The sequence below is a fragment of the Lissotriton helveticus genome, chromosome 8 (genome assembly GCF_964261635.1).
Source record: "Lissotriton helveticus chromosome 8, aLisHel1.1, whole genome shotgun sequence".
NCBI classification, from domain to species: domain Eukaryota; kingdom Metazoa; phylum Chordata; class Amphibia; order Caudata; family Salamandridae; genus Lissotriton; species Lissotriton helveticus.
Window position 1 is genome coordinate 1,630,582,829 of NC_136069.1, and position 14,162 is coordinate 1,630,596,990.

General features: G+C 46.0%; 1 protein-coding gene across 2 annotated transcripts in view; it reads right to left on the bottom strand.

Moving 5' to 3' along the window:
- FHIP1B (FHF complex subunit HOOK interacting protein 1B) overlaps positions 1-14,162 on the bottom strand; it is a 436,229-nt gene that overhangs the window by 76,264 nt on the left and 345,803 nt on the right. For both annotated transcript variants that reach the window (XM_078658708.1, XM_078658710.1), the window contains exon 6: positions 10,844-11,011. In XM_078658708.1, the coding sequence (XP_078514834.1) occupies positions 10,844-11,011 (168 nt within the window). The remainder of the gene's footprint in view (positions 1-10,843; positions 11,012-14,162) is intronic.

Consider the following 14,162-nt stretch of genomic DNA (forward strand, 5'->3'; position numbering starts at 1 on the left):
AGGATTTCACTAGGAACCATGACAATTTAAGATCTTGTGTGAATTAATAGTGACATATGTACATTGTATATTGTGGTATGAACTGTGCCTAAATGAATTTACCACAACTAACCCATACAATCATTGTGTTTTAATTGATCTCTTCAACAGTGTTTTCTGTATTGTATTTGCCATTTTGTATCATAAAATAATAAAAAAAAGTACAAAATATTATGACATATACATATTCTCAATAAAATGTGCACATTTAATAAAACATTGAAATAAACCAATTAACTAATGGGAAAACACCCTGACATTTCCTCTGGATCCAGTGTAAAAATGTGCTCAAGCAAACAATTTTGCTAGCATCAGTTTTGAATACTCTTACAGAAATGTAATAATGTCTAATTCCTAAATTGAGATCAATTTTCTCCTGGCTAGGTGATAAGCTGGGCAAACAAATAAGATAGGTTTTCTCATTTTCTAAGCATTATTGCATATATTACAGATGCTAGTACCAGCAAGATGTTTCTTTTAATATATGACAATATTAACAAATGGGTAATGTGGAAGTGCTTTGAGGAAGACTTAATAGAGCTGTAATCAGCTAACACACAAATCTATCTTTTCTCTAAACAATACCGTGAGGCATTATCCATAAATAATTTGAGGTGCATTCCTCGAAGACAGGTTTTTCTTTATTATGTTCTAATAACTCGGAAGTAGTCATTTCTACTTCTTAGGTCGGCCACCATGGTTTAGAATATGCAGGACTTTGGTAAAGTATTGAAGGAGTGGAGAAGATGGCAGCAGACTGAGAATTAGCGTCAGGGTGAACAGAGGAGATTGTCTGGGGTCATTTTTAAATCAAACTATTTGCTTTTGACTCTAGATGCCCTTATCAAAGTGGACAAAGACATAACTGAAGAGAACAAACGAGTGCCACAATGTTTTATGTTGGTTTAGATAGTAGATTAAATCTGGGATGTTAACACTAGGTACTGATAATAGTCAATTGTTTGTTTTATTCGCGACGTCTTCAATTGGAAGATCAAATTACTGGGCAGAGCAACTATTTATTTCAAAATTTGATATTTGTGGTGAGTAGTTGAGAAACATCTGATGTGAGAATTAAATGCCTAATAAAGAGGGACGCCTTTTCACTTTAAGGCAAATGACTTGGAGATTTGGAGGCCTCATTGTTTTAATAAAGTGATCATAACACAGATTAGGTGGATTGATTGCAGCACACAGAAGGGAAAGACTGAATCTTGAAGAGGGGGCAATGAGGTTCCTGTGTGACTCGTCAGAGAACCAGTATCACAGGAGTTTTAGAATAAAAGGATTAACTTGGTTGAAATGCGATACGACCCAAGATCAATATTAACCAGATAGAATAAGTTCAGGCAATGTTTGTAAATGAGTATCAGGAAGGAAATGTTGTCTAGTGCACATTTTTGTACCAGTGCAGATCAGTGATTAGATACAGTGGTATTTTTACTTGTTTTACCTCAAGGCAAATGAGAGGGCAAACTGGAGGGTTTATTATCTTTGACATAAAGTGACCATAACTTAGGCCCTGGTGAAGAATAATTTACTTACTTTCGGTAACGTCGTATCTGGTAGAGACTATCTAGCCGCAGATTCCTTACCTTAGATTTATCCCCAGGCGTCCGACTGGATCAGATTGTTTTTGGTGAGCAGCACTTCTGCATGCTGGTATGTGGCGTCTTTCCGCTCCGTGTGGTGTAGTCCACTTCAGAAGTGACTTGCGCGGTGCCTATATAGGCATCACCCCAGCGTGCTGATGTTTGCTTATTCAAAGTTTTATATAGCGCGAACAAGATCCTTACGGATATCAGAGCGCTTCACAAAGACAGGGTAGGGGCGGTGGGAATGAACAGAGATAATGGAAGCAGTATAATAGTCACTGACATGGTAGGATAATAATAACATACATAAAACATATCAATATGCAAACAGGTAAACAAGTAATATAAGACGGCACCAGTCATTGATACCACTACAGAGGTGTTCAGGTACACCTTGGGTGTGTGGATGGCTTATACCAATGTCTTGGTGTATAGGGAACCCTTTTGCGACTTTCAACGCTAGATGCACAGCTCCAACAAGAACACTAATCACTGGTGTAGCGAACTAGTGCCCTGAAAGGGGAAAAACCCTGTCCTTAGAAATACGTTCGCAAAAAAGGGAGAACGGGTGAGTCAGTAAGGAATTTGCAGCTAGCCAGAGACTCAACCAGATAAGGCGTTACAGAAGGTAAGTAACTTATTCATTTGATAGAGACTTCTAGCTGCAGATTCCTTACCTTAAATTAGATACCCAAGCAATCATTTCCCGGAGGTGGGTCTGTGAAACTGCTTCACACTAAAATGTTCGGCAGGACCGAACGGGCAAAATGCCCGTCCCAACAGACCTAACTGTCGAGGAAGTAGTGGTAGGTGAAATTATGCAGAGAAGCACACGTTGCTGCTTGGTAGATGTCCAGGACTGGGTCCCAGCCTTTGCTCTGGCGGAATGAACATGCAAACCCTCAGCGGGTTGCTTCTTGGTCATTGGGTAACAGATTTTAATGCAGAGCACGATCCATCGGGAGATGGTCTGCTTCTGCATAGCCTTCCCCTTCTCGACTCCGACACACCCCATGAAGAGTTGGTCATCCACCCGGAACTCTTTGTGTGGTCAAGGTAGAGTGACAAAGCTCTTTTTGGGTCCAGTTTATGGAGTTTCCTGGTCTTCTATACATGGATGCTGTGGAGCATAAAAGGTTGACAGGGTGATGGATTGGCCAACATGAAAGAGAGTGATGACTTTAAGCAGAAATGAAGCTCTAGTGCGAAAAACCAGCTTGTCTGGAAAGATGTTAGGTAAGGAGGCACAGATTGCAAAGCCTGTAAAACACTGACCCTCCAGGCAGATGTTGTAGCCACTAGTAAGGCCTAGTTGACAGTAAGGAGCCTGAGAGGACAATTGTGTAGTGGCTCAAAGAGAGTGCACATCAGAAAAGTGAGTACAAGAACCCACTGAGACATAATAAAGGGTGATGGTGGAAACATATGCTGGAGACCCTTCAAAAACCTAGTTACAACAGGAGATTGAACAGGGATGGCTGATCTGGCAACCACAAAAAGGCTGAAAGGCAGAAAGATAGCCTTCTAAGGTACCCAAAGCAGAGCCCTTCTGGTCAAGAGAAAGAATACATAGAAAGACCTGAGAAAGGGGAGCTCAACTTGCTTTACTGAACACCCTAGCAGCAAGCGTTTACTGTCGTGGTGGAGAGACACATGGCTGCCAAGATAACATTGCAGACTTTGGGTGGAAGGTTGAAAGCTGTAAACTGTTGCTGCTCAATCTCCATGCATGAAGTTGGAGCATTGACAGGTTCCCCTGCTGCTGCGACAGAAAATCCTCCCTAAGGGACAGCCTGATCGGAGGATGAATAGCCACGCTCAATAGCTCTGGAAAGCACACCCTCTGAGCCCAGACTGGACCCACAAGGGCCCAGTTGTTCCTGATCTCCTGAGAACTTTGGGCAGGAGTGGTATGAGCAGAAAGGCATACAGGAGGCCTGAACCCCTCTCGAGATAAAAAGCGTCTCCTACCAAAAGCAACCTTGGAAGCTCCAGAGAGCAACATTGCTGACATTGAGCATTCTCCGCGGTGACTAACAGATCTACCCAAGGATCTCCCCACTGCTGAAAGAGATCTTGCACCACCTCCAGGTGTAGGTACTGTTCATAATTCGCTACGCATCTTTGGCTGAGTTTGTCCACCCTGGAGTTCAGCGAGCCCACCAGGTGTTGAACCATCAAGGATATACCCTGACATTCCAGCCATGTCCAAAGACACAGGGCCTCTTGACAAAGGGTTCATGACCCCACTCTACCCTATTTGTTGCAGTACCACATCGTAGTGGTGGTGTCCATGGACACCTGCACTAGCCTTCCCTTGATGGAGGGTAAGAAGGCTTTACATACCAGCCAGAACACCTGGAGCTCTAGTAGATTTATGTGGAGTCCGGATTTTGCCAGAGGTCTCTGATCTCCACCTCTCCTATATGGCCATCTCATCCCAGGAGAGAAACGTCTGTCACTACTATCAAATCTGATGTGGGGAGGGGATGGGGTCTGTCACAGACCTAATTGCTGTTTGCTATCCACCACTGCAGATCTTTTGCAGTTCCCTTCTAAGATCTGGAACATGTCAGAAAGAATCCCCTAATGCTGTGCCTACTGGAACTTAAGGTCCAATTGCAGAGCCTGCATATGCCATTGGCCACGTGTCACAAGCAGGATGCAGGAGACCATGAGGCCCAGCAGCCTCAGAGTCCGTCTTACCGAAACCCAGGATAGAGGCTGAAACATCAGTATCATAGCCTGACTATCCTGGACTTCAGTATGGAATGAAGATCAGGCAGAAACTGCACCGTGTCCAGAACAGCTCAGATGCAAGGGAGATGTCTGAAAGGGAGTCAGTTGTGACTTTGGTACTGAGAGAAGTTGGCCTGGTATATGCTGTCCACTAATTAAAGTGGGCGCCTTGCACCAGTCCAAACGGCCCTTATTGATGATTAGGTTAAAGACAGCCTTTATAGAAAGCTATCCTAGTGGTAGCTATGGAGATCAGCCTTCAGGCTAAGTCTAGAAGGAATGTAAAGCAGCTTGATTTACCAGATCATAACCTCCTGAATGACCAAATGAAAGGAGAACCACCAAGTGTTATTACAAAAAATATGTTTTTATTACTAAACACTCTCTACTAATCTTTTATTAGATTAGAGCACAAAGGACACTATCTCAAATCACTAGAATGACAGTAAATAGCACAATACACAGCGGGCTCCAGGGGGAGACCGAACCATATACTAAGAAAGTGGTATAACAACCACGACTTCACTAGAAACAGAGCCTAGAGTAGAATTGCTGGGACTCCAAGGAACCACCCAAAGTAGTGAAACAGGGTACCGACGAAGGACAGATGCAGTGTGAGAACACAGAAGCGAGCTCCGTACAACTCTATAGGAAAGACGCAGTTAGAAAAGGAAAATGCTACTTCCCAGTTTGCATCTGTTCTTGGCGAGGACTTCAAGCAAACCCTTTTAAACAAAGAAGGTTCTAAAGCCAGCACCCTTCTGAGGACCGAGGTACCCTTGTTACCTATCCCTGAGGAGCCGGGTGCATAGGGGTCAAGTGGTGTCGGAAACCCTTGTTGTTTTCAATGGCGTGATGCGAGAAAGTGCTGCTGCCGGGAAGATGAAAAGTGTCCGGTGTGATCCAAGCCAGGATCCGAGATGAGAAGAACCTGAAAGCAGAGGGGACAGAGTCTGGGTCACTTCAGGGTGACCAGGGGCACGATAGACGAATGCCCACCGATGTCGGGTGCTTCAGGTGTGATGATGTGGCTGGCAGCATCCATTTTGTGATGCCCTGGTTCGAGAAAGCTGGTACTGGGTGTACCGGTTTTCACATAAGTCCCTCTAGTAGAGGGATTCATACCTTCCACACCAGTTACTGGAGTGGAGGTATGATTCCAAGGTGTTTGACAACAAACACAACATATTTCTAAGCAGCCGTTTTAAAGTTAGCATTTTCCGCGAGGTTATAATGCACTTAAACATATATGGTTGGCTGCATCACAGGCAACCCCGGAGAATAGGTTCAGAAGGCTGCAGAGGAGCTCTGCTCATGCATGGGCACCCTCTCACATAAAGCCCAGCACCCTGCCTTCAGGATTGTTAAGACCTGCCGTAGGGGTGACTGATAGGTTTATAGGTCTAGTGATTTAGAATAGATATAGGTAACCTATATCCAAGTAAGGTTTGCATACACCACCTTACACAGGCTGCAGTAGCAGACCTGTGGTGTCAGTTTGAATGGTCTCTCAGAGGTGGCATAATACATGCTGCAGGCCCTGGGAGTCCTCTGGGGTACCTATGCCCTGGGCACATGGTGTACCATATACTAGGCACTGATAAGGGTACCCCAGAATCCATTCTAGAGTGTAGTACCTAAAGTACATGCACAACCAATTTAGGGAGAAAGCAGATACACTGGGGTCCTGATTAGCAGGATCCCAGTCAGACTAGTCAAAAATCAGCAAAACACCAGGAAAAAAGTGGGGGTAACCATGCAGTCAGATTCCACCCTCCTACAGGTACGTTGATAGTGAACCCCAGCAAGAGCACAAGGTCCACCATAGTCTGAAGGTGAGAGACAACTGTCTGGGGCAAACCTATCTTAAACATTCAGTCATTGAGATAGAGGTAGACTGGTACCGCGATCCCCTCAGATGAGATGAACACCAGAGAGGTGCTGGTGAGGCCAAGAGGGAGTACAATGAACTGAAAGTGCTTGTGACCCACTGTGAACCGCAGGTAACATATGTGGGTAGGGAAGAGGAGAATATGGAAGTATGCATCCTGCAAGTCCAATTCTACCATTCAGTCTCCTGGGTCAATGGCAGACAGGACTTGAGCGTAAGCATTTCAAATTTCTCCTTTTTGAGGAAGAAATTGAGAGGGCAGAGGTCTAGGATAGGGCAAAGGTCTCTGTCCTTTTTGGGCACCAGAAAGTAGCGGGAATAACAACCTCGATCTACTTCTGCAGGGGCACCCTCTGTGGCTTCCGTGACCAAGAGAGCAGTCACTTCCTGGCGGAGTAAGAAGAGATGGTCTTACGTCAGTCTGTCGCAAGTGGGTGGCATGGGTGGAGGGGCACACATGAAGGGGAGGGAGCAAACCTTTCAGACAATCTGGAGCACTCAAAGGTCTGATGTTATCAACCTTCAGTGGTGGAGATTATGGTGCATCCTGCCTCCCATGGGTGCCTATGATGGCTAAAATGTGTGTATGTTATATGAATGAAAATAATAGTTGTGCTGATGGCAGTTTCTATGAAATGCTTTAATCTTTACTGTAGATTCCCCTGACGAAGGGAAGATGACTTCCCGAAATGCATTGGGATATTTTAAATAAAGATGTGACATGCGGAATTATTTGGTGTTCTTCACGTTTATGAGAAAATCGTATCATGGTTGTGGAATGAATAAAATAAATTGAAGAAAACATGGAGTAAAAAGAATATGAAAAGAGAAATGGAGTGAGCATGGAGTGAAAACAAGATGACAAACGGTCAAATTTAATTAATTTGATTCATTCGGTTCTTTTAATGGCTGTGCAGTTTGATTAGGTACCCCAGTAGGTTCCCTGTGTTCTATGATGACTAAAGGGCATACCAAAGAGTCTTTGGAGGCTGTGGCTGCAAGGGGAAGATTTGTGAGGTGGGGTGGCAGCTGATTGGCCACGCCCTCTGCTTCAAGAGGCTGGGAGGCTGGCGTGCCGTGGTGGCTCGTGGGTAAAGACGTGACTGGAATCCCCTTCTGTGGCCAAGAAATGAGCGAAAGGAGGACTAAGGTTGGCAGGGGGCCTTGGAAAGGCCTAAGAACCCGGTCGCGGTTGTGCTATCCTTGAAGCGCCTCCTCGGAAGAGACGGAAGCCATCAAACGGCATGTCAATAATCGAGGCTTGGACATCCCCTGAAAATCAGTCATTCTCAACCAGGCGTGGCGCTGTAAGGTCACTGACGGAGAAACAGCTCTTCCTAGCGAGGCAGCCGTATCCAGCCCACATCTGATTGCGAACTTGGCTACAACTCTCCCATCTGCCATAGCTACGGCGAATATGGCCCGGGCCTTCTTCGGGACCATGGGAAGCACCTGCACAAACAAATCCCACAGTGCATGGGAGTAACAACCCAAGAGGCACGGGTGTTTACAGATCGCAGTGCCAGGCTCGTGGAAGATAACTTCTTCTTGCCTAAGGTGTCCAGCATCTTGGATTTGCTATCCGGTGGGGTGGTATGGAATGCACCAGGACTGGAGGCTTGGACCACCAAGATCTCCGCGGTGTGGTGCTGGGTGTGAAAGTTGGGGGTCCCCTGGGGCAGGACGATGGCGTTGAGCACCTGCCCTGTTCACACAAGGTCAGGTCCCTAGCAGGACATCCGTAGGGGTTTCATTAAATGGAAGAAGCGGTTCTGAGGGAGTAACTCATGGCTGAAGCACCTCTGTCAAGACTTTAGTCTCGACTGCCACTGAGGGCAGGCTAATATCCCGGGCTTCGGCCGCCCTTCTCACTGCCATAGCAAAATAGGCTCCCTTCTCCATAGCCACGGTAGGAGGAGAGACCATGCCGGTATCTGGGGAGGTATCCAGTCCACTGGCGTTGGCCAATTCCTCACACCAGTCCATGTTGGCGTCTAGGGGCTGGTATTTTTCAGGGTCCAGCAGCCCCTATCAATTCTCTCCAAGTCTTAGCCCATTGGCTCAGGCTTTGTCTGGAGGGTATGGCTCTACTCAGCACCGGATGATGCCCCTCTGCTTCGTGTTGGAGTCAGGGATGAGAATGGGGATGGCGGTGCCAGGAGCATCGATATCGGGACTGGCATCGGGGAAGGTGGAGATGGTACAACCGGCAGCGGTCTGGGCCCATCTCTGGATCCAAGTGCCCGACTGATGCCAGGGGGCGGACCCGCTGGGTGTAAACAAGTAGGGGCCCCTCCCGACCCCGGTGGGCCCAATGGTGCACCAGTGGGGACGGGCAGCCCAAATATGAGGTGCATGGCCTCATAAAATTTGTGGGGGGGGGATCACTATGGCTCCTGGAAACTCGGGGCGGAGTCGGCCCAGGCGCAGGCCCAACCGCTTTGCCAGGGCACGAATGACTATGCTCCCTCGTCTTATTGGATAACTTTGATAGAAAGGGGGAATTGAAGACCTCTTTGACTTCTTGGTCTTTTTGTTTTTGTGGGACTTACCCATATGCCCTGATGACTTCGATGAAGATCAATGGCTACACGACCGATCATGTGACCTTCCTCTCGACCGGGATCGAGACCGTCACGGCGTTGCACGTTGAGCGTAAAGAAGCTTGAGGATCGCTCTCTCAAGGCATTGGGGAGCATGGCGCAGCAGTCGACGCAGATCTCTGCGTCGTGGTCGCCCTTGAGGCACCAGAGGCAAACAAGATGTGGGGTCTGCACCGAAATCTGCCATTGACGGGAGCCGCAGGGCTTGAAGCCGACATCAACAAAAGGTCGAAAAAGGGTCAGTCAAAAAGTGACTGGGGTTAGCTCTCTACGGATCTGCGCTGACTGGCGAGGAAAGAAAAGACCTGATGTGAGCACGCTGGGGTGTCGGCTCTATAGGCATCATGCATGTCAGTTCCAGAGCAGAAGACGGCACGCGGAGCCGAGTGACGCCACCTACCAGCACGCAGGGGTATTGCTCACGAAAAGATTTCAGATCCAGTTTAACACACTGTAATTCAAAGGTAAGGACTCTGCGGCTAGAAGTCTGTATCAGATTGATTATTTAAATTCTGGTGATAGGAAAAGGTTGAGTAACTACTTGAGACTTGAGGGACTACACAACATACTTTGCTGAAATCTTTATAGGTGAAGGAGAGAGTCCTTGTATATTATGAATGATTTGGAGACATGATTTCCTGTAAGGCACCTTGCTTTACCTGTGACAGAAAGTTTAAGACATTTTCGAAGGAACCATATGATGGACACTATAGAGTGATGTTAGTTCAATTGAAAGGTGGTATTTTTTTCCAATGAGAAGGATTGATAATTGTATTTTCAACAGTTAATGTGGTCACAATTGATAACATGGTATTCTGAACAGCCCCGAAGAAGCAATTATTTGTGAAACATATGTTGGCTGTTATCAATTATTTTGTATGTAGAAACATGGTTGTCATGCATTAGGTTGTATGAAGAATCATGCAAAAGGGGAACTATATCTGGGACAATGAAAAGACATTTATGCGACTATAAAAATACTTTTCTATAAAATATTCACAGTTCAAGGACTTTACATTGTCTCTTAGATAATCAGTTATAACTTGTTGTTGGTTACATGACACTTTGCCCTGAAAGGTAACAAGTCACCTGAGAGTTTAGCACCAGGTGGGATTTCCATTACCTACTAAATGTAATTTTATTATCTTCCTCAAGTAAATGTTTGCCTCTCCTGTATTGCAGGTTCTAGCAGCATCCATCTAAACATATTGGCAGTAGGTCTTTATTTAGAACAGCTACTGCTCTCTAGAGTTCAATATTCACAGTAGAATTCTGTTAAAGTAGAGGAATTTGGTGCCACCGAGCGCAGTGAAATTCTCAAGCAATTGCCAATTCAGTTTTAAACATGTAAAGTAATGGAATTGTTATGAGCATTCCATGTGTAGTGGCAATCATTGAGAAAAGTATTAAATGCTGCCTAAATTTACCAACATATTCCAAGCTTAGACACACAAGCACAAGAAGTAAAGAAACTTCAACACGTTTATCCTGTATAAAATGTGTTTACCAGTGAAAAGGTCTAAATATGCATCAACATATCTCATCCAAGTGACAGAGATAAATGCATGTCTGCAATCCTATTGAAAGACATGGCAACACGTTTCACCCTAGACAGACATAGAATATATGCCAACACACCAGACTGCTGTACTGCAGACGTGCAAATATATTTTTCATGAAGACTGAAGTTATACCAATAAAGGTTACTCCTTCAGACATTGGCAGCCTCTGCTCTGCTGAATGTGCTACACAAATGTCACATTCCTACACACATCTAATGACAACACTTTCTGGCAGCACTCTGCTTGGCAAAATAAAAAACTCTGAGTGACTACACCAACAAAATACACAGTACAAATTCACTAAAACCGTGCATTAACTCTGTGAGCACACCAGCGGTTTCAGCTGTCATCCCACCAGAGAGCTACAGGTAAACGACTGAAAATCAGATATGAGGCAGAACCAAAACCTCTTACCCGCGAGTTACTACTGATTCGGCTGACCAGTGTATCCAGGATTGTGCTGCTGTCGTGTCGATGTAGAAGGATGAAGCGCAGGAATGTTTTTACCAGAGCCATCTCGGTGATGCTGCGAAGGAACAAGTCCAGGTAGGCTGTGCTGGCAATCATTTCCTCAATGGATGACTGTAAGGAAATAAAAGATCAGTGAGCGACTCTGAAGCAAGATGGAGGATCCTTTTACACATTCTCTGTTTTGACTTTAACACTGCAGATACATTGTACACAAAAAAAACATGGGATGCAGCTCTTTGTAGCACATTACCAGACTCAGAACAAGTAATGTCCATGTAGTTCTATAAAAACTGCTATATCTTGTCTTAGAAACTCCATCGAACGGGATACCGTTCTTTGTAAAACACCACCCGATTCGGAACAAGCAATGTACATGCAGTCCTATCAGAGAATGCCATATCCTGCCTTAGAATCTCCATCCAAATGGATACACGTCTTTGTAACACACCACCAGACACAGAACCAGCCATGTCTATACAGGTCTATCACAAACTGCCATATTCTGTTTCCAGTCTCTATCCCATTAGATACACTCCTTTGTAATATACTACCAGACTCAGAACCGGCAACGTCCATGCAGTCCTATCAGAGAACGCCATATCCTGTCTTAGAAATTTCTCTATCTTTGCTGATCAGGAACAAGATAAACCATTCTTGAAAGGAGTTCTTGGGAGATGCTGGAAATTAGCCCTTCGTGTAGAGGTCACCCTGGATGTTTTTTGCCTTTTTGCTGTATTTTATTTTTGCTGGCTACCAAACACTTTACCCCCAATTAACCAGAATTAAAGTGCTTCACTCCTCCTTTCAATGTGGTAAAATTGGTATACTTCGGATTGGCACATGCAGTTAAAGGCCTGATATAGATCTTGGCAGAGAAAGTACTCCGTCGCAAAGTCTACAGTGGACCAAGCCTATACTTAAGGGACTAAAATCAGAAGGTAAAATCTTTGACCAGGACATACCTGGGTAGTGTGTCCAATCCGCAGTCCATTACAGTCAGCGTCAAATTGTGCCTAGGTCCTTTCCTACTGCAACCCCTCCCTATCATTGGTACTTTCTGCTTCTTGGTGCAATTTCTACTTAAAATGAATATGCTACTTACCAGTATGCATCTGTTCTTGGCATGTAGGGCTGCTGACATTCATATCTATAGCATAGATCGCCGCCTAGTGTTGGGTCCGGATGATTGCACCTTGTTGTCCTGGAAGAGTCTTTGAAGTATCACGAGATAGGTGGCTCCTCCCCTGGACTACAGTGCGCATGGGCATCGACTCCATCCCAGATTGTTTTTAGCCATTGTGGCGAAGATGGAGTGTAACAGTGTGAGCGATGACCATGCTAAGATTAAGTGTAAATTCTGCAGCCGCTACAGGCGCCGGGGAGGAGGGCGGGCGATATGAATGTCAGCAGCCCTACATGCCAAGAACAGATGCATACTGGTAAGTAGCATATTCAGTTCGAGGCATGTGGGCTGCTGAATTCATATCTATAGCATAGAATATACAGCAGTCCCTCCATTAACGGCGGCCGCCTGTGCCAGCTGCAGACGTTTGAAAAAGTGTCTTAAGAACAGCCTGCCCTACAGCTGCTTGCTGCTTGGAGTGCACATCTACACAGTAGTGTTTAGTAAATGTGTGTGGTGTAGACCATGTGGCTGCTCTACAAATGTCTTCCAAAGGGATATTACCAAGGAAAGCCATGGAGGCCCCCAACTTGCGGGTGGAGTGGGCTCTGGGGGGGACCGTTAAAGTGCGCTTAGCCTTGTGATAGCAAATTTGAATACACTTAACGATCCACCTGGCTATACCTGCTTTGGAAATGGGGTTGCCTTTGTGCTGGGCCGAAAAGGCAACAAAGAGTTGTTGTGTCTTCCTAAAATCCTTGGTCCTATCGATGTAGTACATCAAAGCTCGTTTGACGTCAAGAGTGTGGAGCATTCTTTCGGCTACTGTCTCTGGGTTTTGAAAGAACGCGGGCAGTTCAATGGTCTGATTGACATGGAACTGTGAAACCACCTTAGGGAGAAATTTAGTGTTAGTGCGCAGCACCACCCTGTTCGAGTGAATTTGTATGAATGGCTCTTGTACAGTGAGCGCCTGGAGCTCACTAACACGTCGCAGAGACGTAATGGCTATTAGAAAAGCCACTTTCCATGTTAAAAACGGAACCTCGCATGAATGCAGAGGCTCAAAAGGTGGGCCCATCAGCCTGGTGAGGACCACATTAAGGTTCCATACAGGAGCTGGCGGGGTCCTGGGAGGGATGACCCGTTTTAGTCCTTTTAGGAAGGCTTTAATGGCAGGCACTCTGAAAACGGAGAGATGCTGCCTGTTTTGGAGATAAGCCGCTATGGCGGATAAGTGTATCCGAATGGAAGCATATGCCAGATTGCATTTGTAAAGATGTAACAAATAACAGATGATGTTGTGAGTGGATGCATCTAGCGGGTTGATGTTGTGTTCTGTACAGTAAATGACAAACCGCTTCCATTTCGCTGCATAGCAAGCTCTGGTGGTGGGGTTTCTTGCCTCCCGTATGATATCCATGCATTCGGGACGCAAGTTAAGGTAGCCAAATTCTAAGACTTCAGGAGCCAGATCGCCAGGTTGAGCTGGAGCGGTTCTGGGTGCTGAATGTCGCCATGGCTCTGCGTCAAAAGTCTGGGCGTGAGGTGCAGCCTTTGATGCGGTACCACGGAAAGTTCTAGAAACGTGGTGTACCATGGTTGGCGGGCCCACGTTGGAGCAACCAGGATGAGCGTCATCGAGTGTTGCTTTAGCTTGCGTGCCACCAGCGGTATTAGAGGTGCTGGGGGAAAAGCGTACGCAAATCTGCCCGACCAGTTCATCCATATCGCATTGCCCTGCGACTGTGGGTGAGGGAACCTGGCGGCAAAGTGTTGGCATTTTGCATTTTCCCTTGTGGCAAACAGGTCTATCTGTGGATGACCCCACTGCTGGAAGTACGGGTGGAGTACTGATGGATGTATCTCCCACTCGTGCATTTGGTGGCTGTACCTGCTGAGCAGATCCGCCATCTGATTGTCCGTGCCCGGGAGGTGTTCCGCCATGAGGAAGATGTTCCTCTGAATGGCCCACTTCCACATGCTCTGAGCCAGATGAGACAACTGTGGAGAGTGTGTACCTCCCTGCTTTTGAATGTAGTACATGGCTGTCATGTTGTCCGTCCGGATCAACACGACTTTGTTGCGCAGATGTACTTTGAATGCTTTCATTGACATGAAGATTGCCATCAGTTCTAG